Here is a 26,187-nt window from a genome sequence, read left to right on the forward strand (position 1 = left end):
ACGGAAATGCTTCAGGAACTCGGGTGGGAGTCTTTAGAGGAAAGGAGGCATTCTTTTCGTGAATCGCTACTGAGGAAATTTAGAGAACCAGCATTTGAGGCTGACTGCAGAACAATTTTACTGCCTCCAACTTACATTTCGCGGAAAGACCACAAAGATGAGAGAGATTAGGGCTCGTAAAGAGGCATATAGGCAGTCATTTTTCCCTCGTTCTGTTTGGGAGTGGAACAGGGAGAGAAGATGCTAGTTGTGGTATGAGGTACCCTCCGCCACGCACCTTATGGTGGATTGCGGAGTATGTATGTAGATGTAGATGTAGATCTACAAGCTAAGCTGCAACCACTATGCTGCATTCTATGTGGAAATAACAACCAACAAGCTGTCTGTACACATGAATGGTCACCAACCAACTGTGGCCAAGAAACAAGCGGACTACCCTGTTGCTGAACATGCTGCCAAACATAACATCCTTCATTTCAGTGACTGCTTCACAGCCCGTGCCATGTGGATCCTTCCCATCAACACCAGCTTTTCTGAATTGTGCAGGTGGGAACTTTCCCTGCAATACATCTTACATTCCTGTAACCCTCTTCCTGGCCTCAACCTTAGTTAGTCATTGTCCTCACCCGTCCAGCCACTTCCCTGTTCCCATTCCAGCACTACACAGCTCTCGTTCCACCATCCCACCCAGTCTTTTTTTATTTTTCCTCCTTTTCTGCTACATCTCCACCTCACCCCTTTCCAAGCTGATACGTGCAACATTTTTAGTGATGTCGTTTTGAAGAATCTTCTTCACTCGATAGAGAAATACTTCCATCTATGAGGCAGGCAACCAATCAGCATTGGCACGCAATGGGTTGTGAAAGGTCTTGGTCTCAAATTGATTTATTGGTGTGTTTTGATACATCTTCATCAGACGTAGAATGAAGTACAAGAACAAGCCATACAGAAGTGCATACAATGCATACATAAAGTATAATAATAGCTCGCATAAATGTGGAGCCAGGTGCCAAAGGAATGTTAGTTTTATTTGCAGTTCAATATTTTGACATAGAAAGTAATCACATATATGAAAAATAACATGATACTTGTCCTCGTAGGATAACCCAGATGAGTTATCGGAAGCAGAAAAGGCCTTTGATATACAGTTTAAGCAGTGGGAAGAGCAGTTCAACAAATGGAAGGAGCAAAATATCAACCATCCAGATAAGGTAAATGTTTACTTTAACACTTAATTTGAAGATACAGTCCTTCATTTAAAAACTTTCTGAAGAGTCCTGTGGTGCCTCCAGTATTTTAGAGCTTTGTTACAATTTCAGTATTAAATTGACTGTTTAGTCCAATACTCCAGATTTCTAATAGTTGTTGTAAAGGAGGAAGAAAATAAAATTCTTGTTATTGGTTAGTATTTGTATTTATATCATATGATAGTTGTGTGTTGTGAATGAACTTTGCAGTGTTACACTGATGTAAAGTCACCATTTTTGAGTGTCAAAATACTTTCCTGAGATTAGTTGAACTAATGACAGGAAACAAGATCGCTTGCACTTAACTGGAGGGAAATGAAAGAATATGCGTAACTTAAATAAAGTGAAATGTCTGTCATTATAATTGGCTTTCATCTCGTAAGGAATTTAGGTAAATGTTCTGTGTTTTGCTTTTTAGGTACAGTACAGAGAGTATGAAGCAAAATGGGAGAATTGGCGAGCACAGCTGCTTCACAGGAGAGAGCAAATGCGCCGTAAGCGAGAAAATTCTAATAAAACTGTGGTAAGTGTAACAGAAAAATTACAATTTAATAGTTTGTGTGTGTTTTGTGATATCTGCACTAACTGACTATGCCCCTCTAATTTCGAGCTGAGTGGAAGGCTCAAACCAGAATTTCCACAGTTCTGTGGCTGTGTATGTTGTGACTTCTAATACATGTGTAGTAGAGTTACTAGTTCTGGGGGTTTCTCTAAATGGTTCTGTAGTACATTACTGTTACAGGACACTGCAGATGAAAAAAATTACAAACCTGTATCAGTCAGAACAAGATGCAGAATTGTAATTTTCATCATTTTCAGTTATATCTTTTGAAATAAAGATGACCAACAAACTTTTCATAAAAGCTGAACAACAAACTTTTCATGTAGAGAGATTTAAGGAACCGCAATTTGCAAAATGTGTAAATGTAGGTAACTTTCTTTGCATAATAATACCTGGGGTGTTCAACAAGTAATGGAATACATTTTTCCCTCAGTCAATTTTGGTTGGAAAAATGTGGAATTTGTTGTGGGACATCTTGGAATATTCCTGGTCCAGCCCCAGTTATTTAATGAAGCCCAGATAGGTGGCAGTGCCACACACAGCCTTCAAAATGGCATCTGTAATTGCTGTGCGTTCCAAGCAGAGAGCTAGCTGTCTTTTGAGTTTCTCTTTGCAGAAAACCAGAGCATCGCAAATATTCTTAGGCACTTGAATAATGTCTACGGAGACCTGGCACTGAACAAAAGCACAGTGAGTCATTGGGAGAGACATCTATCATCATAAAACCAAGGTTGCATGAACCTGTACGATTCCCTGTGTGCTGGCTGGCCCCACACAGCTGGGTTTCCTGTGATGTTGGGACGTGTGGACTCCCTCCTTCGAGGTGATAGATGGATCACCATCAAAACACCTTGCTGCTCAACCAGACATCTCTGTTGGTAGTGCTGACACACTCATCCACCAGTTGTTGTGTGCTCACTGGGTTTCTCGCCGCCTAACAGAAGACCGTAGAGAGCAACGAATGATGATCTGTGGCGGAATTGCTTGTGTGTTAGGAGGCCGGTATGACAATTTTTTGTCGAACACCGTCACTGGTGATGAAACAGGAGTTCATCCCCTTCGAACCGGAAAGAGAGCGGCAATCCATGTTGTGGTGTCACATCACCTCTCCTCGAAACAAAAAGTACAGAGCCTCACCCTCGGCCAGTAAATACATGGTGACAGTCTTTCAGCACCCGGAAGTGTATTGTGCTACCCTCAGGTAATTAAAGAAACGACTTCAGTGTGTTCATCACCATAAAAATGCAAATTAACTTCTTCTTCTCCATGACAATGCAAGACCTCACACAAGCCTGCACATCTGAGAGGAGCTCACAAAACTTCATTGAACTGTTCATCATCATCCACCCTACAGCTTCTATCACGCACCTTCCGACTTGCTTCCGTTTGGCCCAATGAAGGGTGCACTCTGCAGGAACAGTTCATGGATGACGGGGAGGTTATTGATGGATCAAGATATTGGCCCCGATGTCAGCCAGTAGAAGGAAGGAAGGAAGATTGGGTTTAATGTTCCCTCGATTTCAGGGTCATAAGAGATGGAGCACAAGTTCAGGTTGGGTCAAGATGAGGAAGGAAATCGTCCATGCTCTTTCAAAGAAAACATCCTAGCATTTTCCTGGAGTGACTTAGGGAAATTGCGGAAAATCTGTATCTGACCGGTCGGACATGCCGTCCAGTAAGGTGGTGTAAGGCCATTGCTTTGAACGGACATTGTGTTGAAAAATAGGGTTTTGTACCCAAGAGAGTGGGGAATGATATGGTGTGTTTATAACTGTAATGACAGTGGAGTCTGCGATACTATACGGTTACAGGCTGTTTGTTTCTGTGGTATTCTGTAGGTCATATCTTTGTTCTCACCAGCTATATTATTGTTGCCAGTACAGTGCTGACCTATCATGACCTCTCAAGACATATAAGCTGCATCATTCTTTCTTCATTCCTCTCATTCGCTTGAGCTATGCAGTCTTCTTTCTGCAGAAGCACAAACCGAAAAAAGACTTATGTGCTGACAACAATATTTATTACTACATTAAAACTTTTCGAGATCTGTCGCTCAGGAAACTTGAACTACCGCTGGCACTTTGTGGGATTAGTATTTACAATGGTGATCACTGACAAAATGTACAGGAGAAACAGGTGGTCAGTATGAGAGCCGGGAGGATTAACGAAATATTGCCATAATAGTACAGAAGAGTTGGTCAAAAACGTGGTTGATTTTACATGTGAATTAAGACTGTAAACCTGTTGCATTAATGCTAAGCAGTATTTTTAGTTTCCAAGCACGCTATTAGCTTAATAATGTATAGTACTTATATAACTTGAAAATTTTTCATTATAGATTGTGGGTAACTTACTCTGTGTAATTGAAGTATTATCTGAAAAAAGCTGTACATATATTCAGACATATCTCAATAAAACGTAAAGATAATACAGTGATAGACATTCCACAAAACACAGAAATAAAATATCCTGTGACTACAGTATCAGCAAATCACAATAAGACTTGTCAGTTCATACAAGTACCTGGTGTAACAGTTTAGATGATGGTGACGAGGGGGGGGGGGGGGGGGGGATGGAAAATCGATAGGGTTAATCATTGGTAAAACACATTTGGTTCATTGGTAGGATGGTGGGATACTGGGGAAACTGAATCTTTCCAAAAATGAGATTTGCTTACAAAACTCTTGTGTGACTTATCCTAGAATATTTCTCAGTTACGTGTGGTCTGTACAAAATATAACGGGATATTGAACTTGTGCAAAGGAATGTGTCAGAAGATGCTGAAAACCTGGGTTGACAGATGCTTGAAGATGGATAGCAGCTGTCTCATGTAATGCCCTTACAGAGTATCAAAGACCAGTATTAAGTGAGGAATCTGGTTATACACTACATCCTTCTATATATTGTAGGAGCCACAGAGATGAGAGTAAACTGATTACTATGCTCTCAGAGGCAGTTAAACATTCATTTTTCCTGCTCTGCATACACAAGTGGAATGGGAAGAAACCTTAATATTGGAACAATGGGAAGTACCCCCTAGTCATGCACTTCAGTGGTTTCCAGAGCATTGGTGTGGATGTAGATGTTGATTATAAATGATGTCCTTATAAGAATTCCTCAAATTTTTGAATAAAATTCATTAATAATGGGAAAGTTAAATTACTTTAAATTCATTAGTATACATTATGGTGATATAAGGAAAATAGTACCTGACAGGTGGCCACCAAAACTTTGGGATGAACTATACGCACTTACAGTATATAAAACTCTGGATTGTTTTCAGTTTGTTCACTTGTAAATGCGTCTCAAGGCAAAAGATGACATTCCTTGCATAATTGTTGTACACATTTTGCTTTTCCAAGACCCAATCAGCAAATTCATACCATTGCAAATTGATGTCAGTTGAACCTTGTAAGGATGTAGATGAAGATCTTCAGTCAGAATTCGCTACATGTTGCTCCTTGAAATGTTCAGTTCTTGTGATCGACAGTGAATTGAGGTTCAGGTTCTTTGGGATACATTCTTATTTACTGTGGTGACATTTTCAGTAGATCTGTTAGTATGATGTCTACAGCAACAAAACCACTTTGCTCACATTTCAGACAAATATTGTCCAGCACAAAGAGAAGCAACCTTTGTTTACAACACAAACATTTTTTGTAGAGTTCTACTTTTGTCCTTTGTAGAGAAAATGTTTGCAAAACCTTCCCTCTCCCACCAGGTAAAGTCTCTACCCCCATGAGAGACATAAGTATATGTTATGTGCTGAGTGGAAAGCAGTTCCTGTTGAACCACTTCTGAGGTAGCTTCCAGGCAGTGACGGTACTTTATTTCAGGTGCCAGTGGTCTCTCAGATAAAAGTACAATCATTCGCCATGTCCTAATTTTTATAGTTCATTTTGCTTAAATGACAGCATGTCGTCATATATCAAAGGAATCATTGTCACAGTAAACAATGCCATTCTGTTCTGTTAGCAGTTACTGCTTATGAACAGTATTCTCAAAAAGAGGTGAAAGGAAGAACTAGTGAATCTGTGTAATCTTATAATCTTATACCTCACGGAATGCTCTTGGCTGATAAGATTTTCAACAGCATTCAGTTGATGATTTGGTGAATAGTGCTGATGGACAGCATTATTACCTTCTCCAATAACACCTAAAATGATGATCTTAGGGTTGTGATTATCTTACTTGCCGAATGCAAGTATCGAGGATTTAATGATATCCATTATTCTTACGGTTAGTATTTGTGCATCATTAATGCAATTCTTGAAAATTCTTAGTGGCTCTTCATAAAAATGTAGAGTTTCAGGGCAGTAACATTGAATAAAATGTTCTCAGGCTTTCAGCTGTGCCAAGTGTTTAAAATGTCACAAGCTTTCTACCTGGTACTCCATAGTCATTGTGAAGCAGAATGACTGCTGGTACGCCTTTATACACTTTCGCTGCCGGCTGTGACATCACTGGTGCCTATGCTATCATCATATGTGGACATAAGTTGACTCCTCATCAGATGTGGCTGCTTCACACATGCCTAAGCACACTGACATCAGCTATTGTAACCCTGCACCAAAGCACACTGTGGTGCAAACATTGGTGAAGCCACTCAAATCTAAATCACTGACTACACTTTTTGATGGAGACTGTGACCTACAGCTCAGCATGCATGCGATCCAAAAATAGCAAGGATAGAGCTCGCACATTGAATACGGAGTCAACATACGCTTGTACGTGGCAATACTGCGGACACCGCTGACGGCACAGCCAGCAGCTAGTGTATATGAGGACGTACCGGCAGCCCATCAACAGTCATTCCATTTGACAATTGTCAAAAGCTTTTGCCATTTTACTGCCTGATGAGGGTACATGCATTTCACTTCAGAGGTCGCCGAGAAACTAACTTCTACCTGAACATACGTCTGGACACACCTGTCCATCTCAGTTGTGATGAAACGAGCCAAAGATGTCATATAGTGTGGAATTTGGAACATGTTTGAATCCTGCTAACTCTGTGTAACCGAGTTTGCCTGACATATCATGCCCTAATTCACTTAATGTCTCTCCAATGAGTGAACTATTATTGATAGTAGGTTTTTCGAAATTTGATCCACTCTGAGAAAACTGACAAACTCACTCTCGCACATTACATATGGTTTTATAATCACTCTCTCATATGTTGCATCAAAAATTCTTTCTCCATGACATCACATCACATCTCCTTCCCAATGTAATTTTGGCAATAGAAGTGTTGTAGAAGTTAAAGCAGTTAATTGTTGTAATTGATAATCAAAAAGCAGTGACAGTGATTTTCGGACCTCCATTTGTTTTCTAAACCCATAATTTGGGGTAGAGAATAATTATTGCCACTTTTTCACATAAATTCTGTCTTGCAGATCGTATTTTGTATTACGAAATTTAAGATTCCTACTTCAAGTTTCTGAGAGAGAGTTTGTAATTCGAATGTCAGAATTGTAAATCGGGAAAGAAACTGATGTTAATCTGGTGATGCTTTCTTTGTGACCAGTCGAGCATCAAGTGGCATTGTTTCTTGGTGATAACACTGCACATAGTTGCTTTGCTAATACTGATTCTTCATCTAATGTGTCTCATCTAAATAAACTACTGTGTCTTTGAACTCAGGTTCTGTATGTACTAGGCTCATTTGTTCAGACACTATTTTAAATAGGCCCTGTGGAACAACTTCCCACCTTACTTCCTTCCTCTATGTGACAAAGACTTCGTAGTATGAGCGCATACCCTTGCAGCTTTGTGAGGTATTTGAGCTTGTACTACCCTGAAAGACCAGCCAATACAGAAAACACACTAGAAAATGAAAACCAAATTAACTTGATAATACTGCTTTTGCCAGATGGTTTATTGGCTTCTGGAATAGCTTCACAAGAACTGTAGAAATTAATATAACTAATAACACAATTTATGAAACTAACAGTGTGTAGCTAAGAACAGTAGGAGTCCCAACCATTCTGATATTCTAGGAGATGCACTGGATCTAGAATGAAAACAATAACTTGTATCGCACCGGACTCTGCTCTTGTGCAGTGCTCCAGATGAGGTACGTCCTGGGTTTAAAACTGTAGGAAAAAGTACTGTAATAGTACCCAGTAAAGTGACCATTAAGGTGTATCAAATAGCTACTACTGTTGGCATGGTATAAGGAGCAGTAAAATGGAATTGAGATAATGGAAAACACGTAAGTGAACCATTTGTCATTTCAAAAGTAATCGCCATAAACGTTAATGCGTACATCCCACTGAGAGACATGATGCTCAATGTCTTCATAGGAAAATGTTTGTGGTGGCCTGTGGAACCGTTAAGGTACACAGGAGTGCTGCTCTTCGTCTGAAGCAAATCAACTGTCACGAATGTCTTTCTTTGGGCTTCCAAAAATATGTAAACTGCGTGGGAGGGATTGAGACTGCATGGGGGGATATGTAAGGGCTTCCGAGCTCAACCTCTGCAGTGCGGTCAAAACAACCTTGGGAAGATGTGGGTGGGCCCACACATAATGAAGAATTCATGTTGCTAGTTGGATTAAAGAATTCATGTTGCTAGTTGGATTGAAAGTGACAAATTTTATGTAGTTTTGTTACGCAGCTAATTGTACATGAAGTCACATTATGTGTTGTTTTCTTTATCAAGATCACATTTGAAAATCTTAGTCACAAAATCTCTGTGATGACCAACCGTGAACTTTGAGATAATATTTATTTTGTTGTGGCGAATTGTAATGACATTCTTGCAAAGTGTGTTAGTGTGTGCGCCTACTCAGTGCCGACACCACACACAAATTATTCGCAGCATTCTGCCTACGTCCATTCCATGCACTACAGGTATTACATTGCTGGAGTTGGTAGTGCATTGTAATGGCATGAAACTTGGGGATTCTCTCAACATTTCCTTCCCTCAGTTTAGGAGTTTAACATAAAATTAAGCCTCCACATTCCATTTTGTATACACTTCCCATAAACTCACATGCCCCCTTTTTTCCATAGATCATGCTTCGCCTAACAAGGAAGTTCAGTAATTCCATTTTTGCTATACCTGTCTTTGTGCATTTTTAACTGTACTGCTTCTTTTAAGTTCATATTTAATTTCAACTCATACTTTAACCCCATAAAATAATCAATTTTTGATTGAAAATGAAATTGCTAGAAGCCAGTTAAGGATTGTAGCTGTACTTGAAAAGAAACATTTATGCCTACCTGCAATTGTCAATAATATTCCAAATATGCGTGGTACCAATGCAAAGAGATCTTGTATTTTATTTACTGTTGTCATTGAAATTTGTGCAAACAGTATCACCTGTACCCAGTTTCTTTCTTTTTTCCCCCCCTTTCATTTTGTAGCTTTATGTGTAATTTAATTTTTTTTGTTTTTTTTTGTTTTTTGTTTTTTGTTTTTTTTTTTTAATGCAGCTGCCATCCTTATAGTAAATTTGTTTTTTACTTCTCAGACATGACATATACTGTGTGGAAAATTTTAGTTTTATTTGTGAAGTATTGTATCATTTGCTTACAACTGTTCTCTCCACCTCCAGATAGAATTTTGTAGAACATGTAAGGTACTGTTGCACAGTGCAGGTACGTGGGTTTGGCAATTTACATTCAGGTTTCATTGGCACCTTTAATAAAGTCGAATTTCATAAGAGATATTTAAATGTGTGTAACAATAACTTTCCCAGTCTTTTATAATTGAGGAAAACAGTTTGTATGAAATTAATACAGTAAGGTTATTCATAACATGAAATATTATAATGAGATGAGATGGACGGCGTATTTACTTGTTTTCATCAGCCTTAGGGCAGTGAAAGTGAGGTGATTAATGATTACGTATAAGAGATCAGTAGACTGTAGGATGGCTTAAGAGCACAGTAAAGTGTCCCAAATAGTAATGAATGAGAAATATTGGCTCATCTTTAACTCCTCTGTAGGAGACATGTGGTTTGTTACTACTGCTGATGTGACTAGAGAAGTTTTGTAGGAACCATTCTCAGTGTGATTCATTCTGTGTGTGTCTGTTATTATGGATGAAGGTGTAGTTTACATGTCCTTATTTAGTTGTTGACAATGTATTGCATTGTGATCAGTTGAATTTTTATCCTCGGTGTATCTGTTGTGTCAGAATCTGTTACATACTGTGGCTGGTCTTTCATTGAAAACTAACTAATCAGATAAACACAGTAATAAGAGGTAAACCGTGATCATCCAAACGAGTCCTTAAGGGCTGGCACTGAGCACTGTGGCTAATATCCTGAGGGGGTCACATGTATGCAGTCCACCTGAGACTTTCAGCAGGTTTACAAAGGACTGTTGTGCTGTGCGGGTAATACTTAACTTATTTGTCTTCTGGATAGCAGCAGCTGCAGCATTTTAAAGAAATGGAATGGTGTAATTTTTGTGACCTATGGTAGCCTTTGAAAGTGCCGCTGAAATAGCACATACAATTGTTAACTGAAAGGTTTTGTAAAATTAAGAGAGCATTTGTTGCTGCTTCATGTTCTTGTTGTATATACAATGTAATACATTTTTCCAGTATTCTGTTGATTCCATTAGCACATTTTTGTTTTTTCTCAAGAAGTTAAAAAGTGATTAATTACAGTAATCATTACCACCACTCGTTCATGTTCACATTGTGTGTTTACTCTAATGAACTCTACAGTAACAATAGAGGCGTCATTAAGCATGCAGTGATACACAAATTCACCTGAGCAGTAGACAGATTCAGCAGACTGACACCATTAGCTGACGTTCCATTTGGTACACCACTTCCTGCAAAACAAAGCCACCACAATGTGTGTACTATCACCAAACAGGAACTACAGTTTCGGTGTAAATTTGCCTTGTCTGCTTGCCCCCCTCTCTCATCTTCCTGTGCACACACTACTCCAGTTCATCAAATGCCTCTGCAGTGGATACGCAATTATCCAAACTGATTGTTGTTGTATGTCATTTGTATACTCTAAAAAGTGCAAATAATTGAATGTATGAAGAAAAGCAATTTTTGTATTATTAACTCTAGAAAAAAACCTGCGTGCCACTGCATGGTCATCTTTTAGGCGTATTTCCTGTGGTTATCTTTCTGCAATTCATACATAATGTTAGGTGATTGTTTTTGTAAAAACTAACAGTACAAAGATTCTTCCGAAAGTTCATTTTTCAGTTTCCTCGTCACTTTTCAAAGTTTACTCCTATCTTCACTATAAAGTTTGCAGGTGTACTTAAAACTGAATCTGCATTCTTCTTAATATTGCTTATTGCAGAAATACCTACACCATACGTATCAGCTAACTAGCCAGTTTCTCATTTTTTTTTTTTAAATGAATTGGTATTTATTTTAACTTTTAATGATAACACTATTCTTTTGTGCTTTGACATGTTCATGCACAGACGTGGCCCAGTGCAATGGCGTAGCAATTGGCAATGTTTAACTCAAACAATAATGAAACGTGAGAGACCATGTGAGTTATAGGTGGGTAGTGATGCTGCCACATACACTGCGTGGTAATCCAAATAATTGCTAATCTGGATAATCAAGTCTCTGCTGTATATGGTTCCAGAGACATTTCAAAATCTCAAACATTTATGATGTATATATGCAGACTGAAATGGGGATGAAATGGTGAATTAAAATGTGTGCGAAGGCCAGGATTTGAACTTGGGTGTCCTGCTCACTAGGCAGATATGCTAACCACCATGCCACCCTTGAGCAGAGGCTTTGCAAAACTGCAAGGAATACCCTAGCATGCCTCACTCCTCTGTCCAAATTCCTGTTCACGCCTCAGCCCACTTGGTACTCCACCTAAACTCAAACAGCATATACATGTTTGAGCCCTGCCTTAACCTGCTTTACTGAATCTGCCACATTTCCTTTCATTGTTGAAGATTTCATAAAAATGGTGAAACATGAGATGAAGCTGAACTTCTCAATTTACGTGTTTATCCACACTACGTCATTTGTTCCTATAGTAGTAAGTAGCAAATTAAACCATATTGATGGCCCAGAGTGTGTGCTTTGTGAAGCATAAATGGAATAACATGTCCAAGAATGTTGGAGTTTAGCTCTAGTCATTCCTTCCGAAAAACAGTCACACACAGTAGTCTGCCATTCTGTCAGAAATTCATATTTAGCAATGATAAACAATTTAAATTTTGTGTTGTTGCACACACTTATAATGCCACAAGAAACTGCAACAAGTTATTGAATTTTAAAGTCAGGATTAAGTTTGTGTTATTGCTCATACACCAGTCGCTGCTGATTAGACACCTGGCTGTTGTGTAGTTCCGTGTGTGTTAAGAAAATTGGATCTAAAACTGTTAAGATTCATAGTTTGGAAAAGGTCTTCAGACCATCAATTGCAGCCGTTACATTTTTATTGCAGTAATTAACTAGTGCAAATTGTTCTCGTGGCATACTATGGTAAAGCTAGAAAATTGTGTTTGAGGTGGTTGTTCCCAAACATTCTGCAGTATCATGATCAGGACTTGGCAGCCAGTAGCCTAAGTCAGCATCAGTGTGAGTTCTGTCATCCTCCTCCTTCACAGCCACAACCTCCAAAACTCACTCTCTCTCTCTCTCTCTCTCTCTCTCTCTCTCTCTCTCTCTGTAATTGTTTGCTATATCCTTCTTTGACTTCCCTTCTTCACACTGCAGCATTGGCCAGTAACATTCTGAGTTTCAGGTTTTATCAAGATCCAGTTTTAGAGACTTTTATGATGAGTCTTTTTTTGAATTACTTTATCCAAGCTTTAAGCTGGAGACATACTACCTAGAAGGTTTTGGAATAAATTTTGAAATTTTAATTATTTTTCTGTTGTACAGGATCCAAACCGAGCTGGTCGTGGAAAGCCTAACCGTGACCGCAACAGTGTGAGTAGTGGTCCTCCTGTGGGAGGATACTTCACTACTCCTCCACAGGGGGATCAACAGCAACATCAAGAACAGCAACAAGACCAAAAGCAGCAACAAGATGACCAACAGCAAACACAGCTGAATCCTGACAGTGACTACCGCCAGACACCTGCCAAACAAGAGGGGGGTGGGGTAACTGACACAGAGCAGAAGACAGAACCAGATGACGGCAGTGGCATTCAGGCATCTGCAGAGACAGACCAATCTCAGACAGGTCAGGATGGCACAGAAGGGAGGGACGTAAAAGAAGAAACAGCGGAGAAACCCTCTAAATCTAGCCCTGTGAAAGATGGCGTGATCCCAGGCTTGGATCTATTAACAAATGATGGGGAGAAGAAAGAATCTGCAGACGGACATGGGGCCACTGAAGAAACCGAAAATAGTGCCAAAGACACAGACGATCGTGCAGACCACTTGACATCTGCGTCAGGCCAAGACTCCACTTTTTTGAATCAGAATGCTGGTGGACAAAACTCCACTGGGGCCCAGGGATCATCATTTATTGACCAGAGTTCACTGCAGCCTAACAAACAAGAGGAGGATAGTGGAAATCATGAATTGGACAGTTCTTCCGAATTGCAGACAACTAAACAGTATGGCAATAGAGAAGCTCCCATTGGGCAGAGCATGGGCCAGGCTAGTGGAAACACACAGTTCACAAATCAGCCTCCTCCACTTTTTGGAAGCCAGCCACTGGGAGGTTCTGACAATAGGGGCCCACCACCTCCCTTTGGCAAGGGTGGATTTGCAAATCCCCCACCAGGTGTACCCCCTCAGTTCGGCGGAGCAAATCAGCTACCACCCAGTCAACAGTATGGGAACCAAAATTTCCAGCCAGGACCTGGCAATCAATTTGGAGGCCCACAGTCTGGACCAGGAGGTCCCAACAGAGGTCCTCCACCATTCGGAGGAGGTAATTTTGGACAGCCTCCTCCAAATGCCCAGGGATTCGGCAACCAGGGGCCACCAAACTTCGGTAGGGGCGGTCCCGGAGGTCCACAAGGTTTTGGGGGGCCGAGAGGACCACCGAATTTCGGAAACAATCCGCCAGGTGGTCTGGGTGGATTTGGCAATCAGGGACCGCCAGGAGGACCCGGTGGGTTTGGAAATCAGGGAAGAGGCCGTGATGGACCACCGTTTGGAAGTGGAGGCCCTAGATTTGGAAGCGGTCAGAGTTTTCCTCAGGGAGGACCGAAACCTTGGGCTTCTGATGACTGGCAAAAGCCCCCGATCAAAGAGGGAGGTGGTCTCCTGGGAAATTATCCTGCCGAGAAAGATAATACTGACAGGGAACGCCCACCAGGATACCCTCCGCCTCTGCTAGGTCCTCGCGAACTTCGTCGCGACCAAGACTTTGGTGGCTTTCGCGGAGGCAGAGGTGGACCTATGGGTCGAGGTGGGGGGCGTGGGGGTTGGCAACACAGGGGAGGTCGAGGAAGGTTTGGGCCGGGGCCAGGGCCACCAGAAGATGGACGTGGCGGCAATGACCAGGTGAGCAGGAGATTCTCTCGCCCGTAGGAAGTAAATAACTTTGCAGGATTATGTGGACTGTTGGCCTCACTCGATCTGTGATGATTTTTATTTTCTGCGCTTATCATTAAAATGGTTTACTGCTAAGACATGCATAGATAAGGTGGTAAATGTGTTTTCTGTATCGTTGTTGTATTGAATCAGACAGTGACTTGTGCACGAGATTCATCTGACACCGTCAGATTGATAGAGATTTCCAGGTGAAGCTTTTTAGACACTGCTATCTAATCAAAATTACAGTGTAAAAGATTAATGCTAGAATATGTACACACTTCCTGTGTTTAATAAAATGACATCTTCAGTTGCATACAGTGAGTTCTGTAAGAGCTGGAATTCAAGCTGTTTTTCTGTATTGGGAGAAGTTACAGTATTTATGCACTTTGTGAATTTGTTCATTACATATCGAGTGTTGGCTATAGAATAGTTCCTGCTCACTATGATTTTTAAAACAGTCAGTTCTCTGATTCGTAATACTGATATTTGACCACATTCCTCCTGTTATCAATATTATTGTCTAACAAGTGAGTGGTTATAGTATTCAGAGGCTCATTGTATGCTGGCTTAGGTTGAAACATTTTACCACATGTTTGAAGACTAAAGCAGGTCTGGTTTTAATTTTGAAAATATGGTTAGAGAGAGAGAGGGGTGTGTGTGTGTGTGTGTGTGTGTGTGTGTGTGTGTGTGTTGCACATTCGTGCAGGTGCACATATTTTTGAATAGATGTGTTTTTGTTCTATTTGTTAAAAAGAAAAACTTTTGTTTCAGATATTATTTTTGTCATGCACAGAGCTCACTGTGACACATACATTGTATTTTTAGTGTGAATTTGCTGTTCTTTGAGTTGCACTCTTTGCAGGTGATCTACACATTATTGAACTATGTTTTAAAGTGTGGAAGAAAATGACTTAAAATATTTTGTTTATTGCCATCAGTGCACCTTTTGATCACAAAATTGCAATTGAAATAAAAAGGAAATTATTGTAAGATATAATCTTAGAGCAAAGCTGTTTCAGTTAGCCATATGCCAATAACTATATTAGTTAATTGCATACTCTGCCTTTACTCAATATGTGAAATAAAGGTTGTGTTCTGCCAGTAGCCCATTAAGTGTTTGTGCTTATAAATTCTTGTTAGGCTGGAATGTCAAAAAATGAGAATATCTGCCATATAAGAAATTAAGCTGATAGTACTTGCCAAATGGTTGAAATGATGACCATGTGAATAGAAACACTTACTGATTGTTAGCCTACCCTCCAGTTCTGCAGGTGTAAGTGAATTTATCAGTCACTTTGTGTTTTTTATTCCGGTCATCATCTTGTGTTATGGTTAATAATGCCTCTCATTGACCCTTGTAATTGACACTTTTCTGTTCTTTATTATTATTATTTTTAATTTACGTGTTGAGAAAATTTCCTGTGCGAACAATTAAATATTTACTGCTGAGAGATGGTTGTTTTGCTCATAAAAATCTGGTAGAATATCCTTTTCATTATCTTGAATTTTTTTTACCAGTGGTATAATTTGAACAGTCAACTTTTTTCTTGGCAAATTACTTCTTAATGTGGAAGCCACTGTGTGTTCTGTCTTGACTAAAGCTTAAAACATCATTTTTTAAATTTGATGAATTATATGACAAACCTACTGATACTGTTCACAGTAGACAATAAAAGTAATATCTTTGAATAACTGTGTAATTAGCCGGAGACTAATAAGAACAGCCTCATTTTATTTATCATCTTCGAAGTCTTTATTATTTGGATTTCTATTTTTTTAAAAATGATGCCATTCAGTGATTAACGAAACTATTCAATACATGACAGTGAGGTGGGTTGCGGCCTTTATGTTATCATCCTTTTGCTGTAAGGCAGTGAATATGTAACATAACTTACACCAATAAAATGAGTCTGTCAAAAGTGAAATTTATAGTTCTTGTAACCTATTTATAACCTGTTGTTTTTCTGCTCTGTGTGTGTGTGCATGTTACTGCAATACATTATAATTTATCTAACACAGCTCAGTATGTTGTACAGCTTTTCCTTCCGAAGTGGGATTTACAGAAACATTTCTTAGGCTTTTTTTTAAGACAAAGTTGCTTTAAATTTATCATGTGTAACCTATGACCAGAAGTTTGAATTTCAGGCTATATTAACAACTAATAACATTCAAAACTTTCTTCTTTCCCAACACCCATTGGTGTACTCTCTTCTTGCTTAGCCAATCTTACACTCCCTCTTACCCTCCTATTCCTTGCAGCCTGATTCAGGTGTAATGGATATTTCATTTCATTAATGCTTTCCTTGGCATCTTCTACTCTTTGCCTTTTGTTTGACCTATTTTTTCTGCTCTTCACCTTTCTGTCAGATCCCACTCTCTTGTGTTTATCATCTTATTTATCATCAGATATTAACAGCACCAATGAATAATTTTCTATCACATTTACAGTACATTCTTAAATTATTCTTCTCAAGGTAGTTTTTTTTTTCAGGTGTTTGGTTTCAAATATTCTTCTCCATAAAATTACATCATCTTTCATTAAAAAAAATGCGTATATTTGTTGTGAACAAGTAGTGGAGAATCTTTAAAAGCTTTTTTGTCAATATCTTGCATACAGAGTTTATGTACAAAAGCAGTACAGTGTTGAAACAGAGAGGCTAAGAAATCTGAACATATGAAAATTCCAGGAGGTGAAAACAGTTTCATAATGTGTGTCCCTGAACTTGACTTCAGAATCAGCCACCAATTAAATGTAAAATTTGTATTAGATTTATGTTGCATCACTGTTTTATTTTAACTGCAACACTAATGTAAAATCTGTATTAGATTTATGTTGCATCACTTTTTTATTTTAACTGCACCACTGATAACATTATCAAATCTTTCAAATGTTTCAACTTCAAGCCGCAGGCATTGAGACACTTGATTTATTACACAGTTTCCCAAAAATAGAAGCACTATCATCAGCAGAAACAATACTGTTAGCATCATAATTATTAAAAAAAGTACCTTTTCTTTTAGATATCCATGTTGTGAGTGTTACATGATTCATGTAACATAAAATTAAAAAAAAAAAAAAAGTGATTTGCCTGACTAAATTAACATGTGATTACACTGCTACAAAAGACAGTTTTTGATGTAATGTTTCACGAGTTGTTGACCTGAAGACGTCTTCTAAATCTTTCATTTAGAGTATAATTTTTAGTATACAAGTCATCAAGAAAAAGGGTGAATTTTCGACCTCGGTTAAAATATTAGAACTTTCTATACCAAGGAGCTATACAGACTTTATCAATACACTATTAAATGAATTTTTAGCGTAATTAACCATTGCAATTTTCATATCATCTTAAACTTTGTGGCTTTTAAATTCAGTTTTTGATTTCTCTCCTAAGAACTTTTTGGTGAAAGTTGTCTGCTGCTCCTTATTTCATTTTTGTATACTTCCCTGTAGTTAATTGCAGTATCCTAGCATGTTGTTAAATTTCATTGTCATAAGTTTTGCTTGATCTCAGATCTTCAGATTTTCTTCTTTGCGACTTCCTGTTAGTTATTTAACCACTTAGTTCCTCTTATGTGTACATAGCATGGTGTAACTTCTGTTATAATTTTGATTTGAGCATGTGGCTGTAATATTTTCATGAGACACTGGCATGATCACTTCGAAAGTGGCTGAGATGAATAGTGTTTGTTCCTAAATTTTACATATTTTCAGTGTGGACTTTGGAGAGTCAGTTTTCCTTTTCAGTAACTCAAATTGTAGTGGATATGAAAATATTGAAAGTTGAATATTCACGGATGACTAGTTGTAGACTGTGGTTTAGATTTCTCTTCCTTGAAGAAGAGACAGTAGAATTGTTAAGAAAGGTATCACAAATTTTTTAAACATATGGCTTCACCTAATCTACTATTGACTGAATTACAGTAAATTACTATGCCTCTTTGGCCACAGGCATTTTTAGCATAAAATGACAGATTTCTGTACATTTTCTTTCCTTTACAGAGTAATATTGAGCAAGAGCATATCAGTGAAACTTTTATTGCATTACAACATGTAAATTTTTTGGAAGAATTCTGCACAGCCCATTTTAGAGGGCTACAACATACTGCTAAATCAAAGGAAAACAATGTGTTACATGTAGACTGCCATTGCTGTTGTGTTACTGCAAATCATTAGTCTCTCTTTGTGAGCTGTGAGGTTTCACAGCCGCTGTCGATGCTAAAACATAAACACTTGCATCTTTTGATGTGTAATTCTGTGTGATAGACCATATTGTGATTGAAAAATAATTGCACAGATCCTGGAGTGCTCATTTCCAAAGCTTACACACTAGAAGTTGCCAAAAGCAGTGGACTTTCAAACTTACCTTAATAAGCTATGTTGTCAAATTTGTGCTTTAGCTCTACTGAAAACTGTGAACCCATTTGTGTTTTTATATTCTGTTCAGCATAATGCTTCTCCAGGCTTTAAAATCCATAACTTCTCCTGGGTTTTAAACTTATAACAGCTTCATTCCAAGATTCACATATATTCCACCACCTGTCTTTTGACAGTAATCAACGTACATTATATTTGAGTAATTGGTAGTTTTGATCATAAATTGATGCTGTGGTTTTCTTGTTATTTTAGCCACAAAATTATATGGTACTGCATGCTTTCCATCCCTCTTAACATTTTTTGTGCCTCTGTAAACAGAAGTATTGGAGAAATATGGTGATTTTCTAATATTTGAAATTTTCACATTATAGCTTTTGACCGAATGGTTATGATACTTGTTAATGCACCAGAATTGATTTGTCGCCCTGTTTGACAATAGATTTCAGTGTTGAGCTACAAATGTTGTTGCAGTACTATTTTGCCAGGCTTTGGAGTTTGTAGAGTTCTTGTTAAAGCAGCTACTTTGATGCCTTTTATTTTCTCATATATTTGATTCTGTGTATGATGCTGAGGGGACAACTTCTTTGCTGTTCTAGCAGTATGTCCTGTTTACCCATTGATAATTGCACAAGACATGGGCCTTTCTTATGTGCTTATCAGTAGCATCAAGCAATAGTCTTTTGCTTGTAAATGGCCTTGGAAATTAGAGTAAATTAGATAATGTCCTGTGTGAACAGCAGACTGCAAGTTTTGTAAATTAAAAATTTTAAGCTTTTGTCACCAGTGAGTCTTTTGTGGAGTTAGTGACATCTCTCTGAGCTTGTTTTGTGGGAGATAATTGCCACTCTATGGAAGGGGGTTATTCCTTCTGAATGTAGGTATTCAAAATATTGTTTTATTTTGTGTCGAATCATGAATTAAAAATAACTGTTAGATTCCTCTTTGTCCCTGGCATAGCATGGCCCCTTTTTTATGTTTGGTTTTTGTTGTTTATAATTTATTATAGCAGTTTCATAGCATCATTATATTGTGATTACTCCCTCATTAATTACGCAAAAAGCTAGACCACAGGTGTAACTTTGTTAGGTTTTTTCTTGTCTGTAATATTATGATTGGCTGTGTGTTGGATAATGTTCCGTTTCTAAAATTAAGAAACATAGTGTTTCTGCTTAACTGTTCCGTTATGTGCGGCTTGGGAAACCAGTATCCTCATTTTTAAATACTGAATTACTCTTTACAATTCATTTACAATTTGCAAAATAGTCAGTATTTACATAAACTTGAATTCATAAAATGAAACGTAAATTGCTGACACTTTTCGGTCTTAATTAAAACTATAACAAGTCGTTACTGTGTTTCTTGTCTCTGAGGAAGTCAGATTAATTGGGACAATCGTTCAATGTATTAAACTTTGATGGAGCCAGAATATGGGGAAAAAACACCACCAGTGAGTGAGTGAGTCTGTGTGTATTGTCTTAACTTGTTAGCTTGGGAGCTTAGTGCAGATGCCTGTGCTGTTATTGCTGTTGAATATTTAGAACAAATAGATCAACTGTAATCATTTAATTGAAAGTAAAATTTTGTTTGACATGATGAATGTTATTTGTACCGTAAAGGAGTGATATTCAAACAGAATTGCAGCTTATGTACCATGAATTAAACATTTGTTTTGCATATTTTGATGTGAATGAAATAGCAAGATATCTTGTTCATAAATGAATAAATTCTTTTGTCATACCAATGAGTTGATTTATTTTATGACTAAAGGTTTGTACATATCGTAACTTTGATGTCTAAAACATTTTGCAATATGTTGTTTGTAATCTTTGATGAATAATCATTCTGTTGAAATCTTATTATGAATTTTTATGATACAACCTTTTTTACCCTGTTGCAAAATTTTGTGTACACATATATGTATATATATAAAAACACACACATGCGTGCGCATGTGCAGGAAGTTCAGATTTATTGAAACACACACAAATTTCTGCTCCACAAAGGCAAACACTGACACAAGGAAATCTATCATTTATTTGAATATAATGAAGCAACTTAGGATATTAATGTTTTCATCAGTCTCAGATTTGTGTTGTGTGAGGCACCCCTTTCATTATGAGGATATAACAATACACATTGAAGAGCAAAGTAGTAATGAAGGTGGGAAACATGAAATGAAACAGATGGGAGGCATTTTATCAGTCAGTAAGGGAAATAAAATTAATTTGACAGCAATTGGATATTCATTAATCATAGTACTAATATTGATGGCTGTAAGACGGAAGAATCTGTGATGATTATTAACTCATTGCACTCTTGAAAGTATATAAGCTTGTTATAAAGTAATTTTCACAAAATCTGTTGCCTTGAACATTACAATGTTACATTAATAAATTGTTTGGAATTTTGTCTGATAACTGTTTCCAAAACCAGCTCCTCCTCCTCCTCCTCCTCCTCCTCCTCACCATGAACTATAGAGGACAGAGGAACCACTGTGGAAAACTCATGTTTGTCTATAGTTATACACCTTTGCAAGAGAAGTTATCTTTCCACTGATAATACAAGCAAGATTTCTCACCAGCTATGTACTCTTAAGGGTTTTGTACCATAGGCACAGTGTTTCATCTCCTGCCTTGGTAGCCATTGTTGGCAGAGGCTAATTAGGCAAGTGTTTAATTTCCCTAATTTAAATACACTCCTCTCTAACCTCCAGGAATGTCTTCTGCAGTCAAAAAGTTATGCTTAAGACCAAAACACCAATCATCATCAAAGAATTTCTTTCCAATGTCAGTTGATGTAGTACTCCTTGTTCAGTACCCTAACTGCAAACTATGTAGAGTAACTGAAATTAAATTTGGAATTTGTATCAATTCACTGAACTTTGACAATAAACCAACCAAAATAACTGCTTCTGATTACAGTGATACATACTGAGGAAGTGAATTACAGTCAATTACAAATTTATATCAGAATTACTCCCAGATTTACTATGCAGTCAGTGTCTTCTTTCATGTGTAGTCAAAGTTATTGCTGTTTGTCTCGTGCAGCATAGTGCCTGCTATTGATAGTCTCTCAAGAAAATAATGAATCTGGCCTTTTAGAAAAAAATTTTCCTTATTTTGAAAGCAACAAGAGGAAATCAAATGTGAAAAACACAAAGCATTTGAAACTTCCTATTTAGAGGACATATAAGTGAGCGAATTAATATTGTGTTTACCTCCTCCTTTTTGGCTGGAATGGCATATTATAAATTATTTCACGTACTAGGATTTACTTTTTCCTCTCTCAGGCCTGTTCCATTTAGACTTTTTCTTATGAAAAGTCAGACTTTATATTTTAGGGTATTGATGAATTTTTTTCATTTTCATCTCCATATCTGTCGGAAGAAATGGGAGTAGCTGCAATGCATTGAACCAGTTTGTGCTATATATTTAATTTGGCGAAGCAGGAAAAACTCCACTTAAAGATAGCAGCATCCACATCCACAAAACAGCATACACATACCTTGTAAGGTCTGTTAAACTGTCCTGAGAAACAGCAGTTCGAGAAAGAAATTGATGAAAGTCATTTTCATCACTTTTATTGCGGGGGAATTATGTGTGAAGTTGGTATGGGTAATGGGAGACTCAACTTTGGGAATCTAAGAAAACAAATTGATTGAAGTTTTTCTTCAAATAGATTTTCATTGTATTGAGCTCATGCTATACTTCTATTTGTGTGTTGTGCAATGGAATAGTGGACATGCTACTCAGAAATGGAAACTTCAAATCTTTAATGAATTTGTGAAACAGGAATACTCATCAGATAAATGTGAATATGCTTTTAGCAACATTTGTTATTAAACTGAACTGTCTATATTGTGATATTGGAGCTGCTGTGCCTTTTTGATGTTTAAGATGGAATTCGTTGCTGTTGAACCAATGAAATACATATCTTCTTTTTGGGTGTCTGTTAGGGGCAGAATAATTTTCACTATTTCCTGAAAAAGTACAATTCCGTAAACTTTCACTTTTTGCTTTCTGAAATAAAATCTTTGAGGTTGGGTCACAAAGATAACAGACAGAAGTGGTTAGCTTTACAGTAGGCTGGTAAAATAATCCACATTTAGTGCAATAAATGAAGAGAGTGATGAAGGGACAAATCTGTGTGGTAGCCATTTTTGCATAAGCTGTACATAAATTGCAGTAGTTTACAAGAAAAATGCATTTTTATGTGCTGCTTGTTGTTTTTCTTATAAACTATTGCAGTATGGATAGGTAATTACTTCTGAACTTAGTGACCAAATGTCTATTCGTCTGGATTTAATTGAGACTGGAAAGAGAAGATCCATAAAGATGTTACTTGGAAAATATAGCTGATATATGAGGAAATTAGGAACTATTCATTTTCCACTCTTTGATCAAGGACTCTTACAACTTATGTCATTCAGTAACTTTTTACTCGGTCAGTAGTCAATTGTAGAAGGTAGAGATTTCTCATGCTGTAATCACACCCCAGTTACTTTATTGGAAAGAGGTCTTTTTCAGTTTTTTTGTATGGAATTGAATGTCAAAAGGTAGATAGAATCTTTTGAGCCTTTTTTACTTAAAGTGGTCACTTGAGGTGTAAAAGGGGCTGCATAGTGTTTTAGTGTGCAACATTTTATTGATTATATGTACTACTGCCGACATGTATATAATCATATTCCAGTAAAGTGACACTTGATTTCACAGCAAAAAAATGGACATGCTTTAGAGATTGCCTCACATATTTGGCACACGGAAGAAATGTGTTTTATTCATCATTTAGGATTGTGGAACACATTTCTCTCATCTATAATGATGGGGACTTTGATCACTACATTATAATTATTTGCAGGCCTTTTTAAATTATCACATTAAATCATATCTTTATTTGGGGAGCACCATGAGACATTGATTGAATATGCGAAAATTATCACCTCTCAATCATAAGGCAAAATAATGATTGCAGCAGAGTCACTATGATTACAATAATTTATATTTATTTATCACATGATACATCTTACTGTCAATGCAATATCTGTATTTGTCAGCAATGGACCTTTTTTTTATTTTGTTTTTTTAATCTCTCTCCCCCCCCCCTCCTTTTTTAAAAATTGAGGCCACTTGGGTGCTTTAAATTGAGTGTTATGTAGAAACATAACTTTGTTATTAAATTCTCTAATAATTGTGTAAAAATGTTTGAAGCCTGTGTATTTGTACTTGAACGTTTTCTTTGATCTGCTGAAACTTTGGATGAAAATAGAGCCACAAAACTGTTTTTAATGAATTGTGCTCCAACATTAAATAGTAATTGTTGTAACTTTTAGATCTGCAAGCTAAAAATATTGAAGTTTTTCCGAGTTTAACTGTCATACTGTTACCTAACAAAGAATGAATTCAATTTCAGGCTTAGTGTGTACATTTTCAAACATCAAAACAAAATGCTCTGTCAGATATTTGTTTTACTCCTGCCCACATCTTTTTACTGGATTGAAAATTACGATGTTGCCTCAAACCCCACATCTATGTACATTTTTCAAAGATTCAAGTTTTTAATTAATGAATGATGTATTATTAACAATAAAAACTATTCGATTTTAACTAAAAGGGATGCTTCTCGCACTTCCAGCAGATATAGCTACTGAAGTATTCTTGTTTATTTTGAAATGTTTCCATGTATTCTGCTTTCTTATTTAGATATTTTTTTTTTCATTTATTTTACAGGTGCATGATGAGTCTAGTAGTTTAAACTGTGTTCATTTAAAAACCATTAGTAGACCTTATAAAGAATGTGAAGTGCTTAAACTGTTACCAATTTTATGTCATCATTTGACATTTTGAGTTTGTGGAGAGATTTTTAATTCATAATACTATGTTGGAAGCACCTGGTAACTGTCGGTTGTTGTGACCAAACAGAAATCTCATTTTCTTGAATTTTCCAGTATGAAGTTATCACAATTAAAATCTGAGAGTATACATGTAACAAGATCCTCAAACAGAAAGAGAACCTATATCCCTTAAATGTCTAAACAGCTTTTTAAGCATTTCATAAGTTTGACAAAATAAAATTGGAGCAGTAGTACAAGGCTTTTGAAAGGGGAAGGCAGAAATGCAGAGTTTGGATTTTGGGACAAACTAGTATCAGTTAAATATATAGCAGAATTTGTCTCTCTAAATAAGGCTGCCATAAACCCACATGATATTTATAGTGAACCACATGAACTGTGTCTTTGATGTGTTATTTCAAGAAGTTGGGAAAACCTTATACCTGATTCTCCTTTTTCACTAATTAATTTGTTTTCAGTTTATCTATATGGATAAAATCGTTAAGAGTGGAAATATTGTGACACACCTACTGAGATTACCATAGATTTCTACATAAGTTATTGTGCTTCCATCTTTTTAAAGCATGTACTTGTCCTTTATGCTGGGAGTAGAACTTCACAACAGAACACTAAGTTTTATTTTACACTGCATCAGATGTGTATATACTGTGCTTATACACTGCCTGCAGGTCACATTAATCAAATAGGAAATGTCGCTTAATTTTTGTACTTTGCAGTACATGGTATTTCTTGTGATTGCCGTCAGAAACCCAGAGATGGAATCTTAATGAGATTAGCACAAAAATGGAGAATGTGGCATGAAATGAGTTTTCAGTGTTTACTTCAAAGAAAATTTTTGAAGTCTTTCAGGCAACAGCAGGATGATGTATGAACAGAGAGAGAGATACTGGAAAGACTAGTATCTCAAACTTAAAGTGATAGTAACATTCAAATTTTGTTGTGAAAAGGGTGGACAAAAACTGAGTAGTATTTGTTATTAAACATGTAGCTCATTTGTGGATTCATGTTAATTATTTTATTTGGTATAGTTTATTATACATAGCTGTCAACAGAAATCAAGGGAAAAACATTTTTTTAAAGAACTACCTGTTTGCAAACAGTAGAAAGCAAGAGAAATAATTTTTGAAAAATCATCTCATTGAGCTGTTGTTGTACACAAGGAATAACACAAAATGATTAAATTCCTTTTTTCTATATTTTGGAGATTTAAATGATTGTACAGTGTTTTCTTCACTGTGTTAATTGTTCACTGTTAGGAACATGGTACGTCTCAGGGCTCTACTTCGACCCACCAGATTCAAAAGACACACACAAAAAAAGTTGTCACATTTCCAGAGAAAAATTTTTCTTTACGAATGATTCACTGCATTCCTAACATGTTAAATCGTAAAGTTTCATGTGCTTTCTGCACAAGCATTTTATTCTATCAGTTGACTATTTTCACCCCCTCCTGTCAATAACAACGTAGGAGGTAATTACGATATAACATTTAACTACTTACTAAAGCTTCAGATTGAAATGCTTCAAGTGTTATTATTGTTTTGTGATATAGATAGTCTGGTCTGCTTAACTACAGTGTCTATATGAAGCTGTGGTTATAGACTTCGATATAAATCATTTATTGGAGATAATGCAATGCTGCCAACCATAGTTTATCTACATTACTGCATGTTTTTATGCTTTGTGGGTCTAACAAATC

The 26,187-nt window shown here is 37.1% G+C and overlaps 1 protein-coding gene across 10 annotated transcripts in view; it reads left to right on the top strand.

The window, feature by feature from the left end:
* The window catches only part of LOC126424541 (YLP motif-containing protein 1), a 406,391-nt gene that overhangs the window by 94,584 nt on the left and 285,620 nt on the right, over window positions 1-26,187 (top strand). For all 10 annotated transcript variants that reach the window (XR_007576188.1, XR_007576187.1, XR_007576189.1 and 7 more), the window contains 3 exons: window positions 1,101-1,211; window positions 1,666-1,770; window positions 12,649-14,229. Coding sequence is in view for 7 of the 10 variants with exons in the window: in XM_050087281.1 (XP_049943238.1) it covers window positions 1,101-1,211; window positions 1,666-1,770; window positions 12,649-14,229 (1,797 nt within the window). In the remaining 3 variants the exon portion in view is untranslated. The remainder of the gene's footprint in view (window positions 1-1,100; window positions 1,212-1,665; window positions 1,771-12,648; window positions 14,230-26,187) is intronic.

The sequence above is a fragment of the Schistocerca serialis genome, chromosome 10 (assembly GCF_023864345.2).
Source record: "Schistocerca serialis cubense isolate TAMUIC-IGC-003099 chromosome 10, iqSchSeri2.2, whole genome shotgun sequence".
Taxonomy (NCBI): domain Eukaryota; kingdom Metazoa; phylum Arthropoda; class Insecta; order Orthoptera; family Acrididae; genus Schistocerca; species Schistocerca serialis.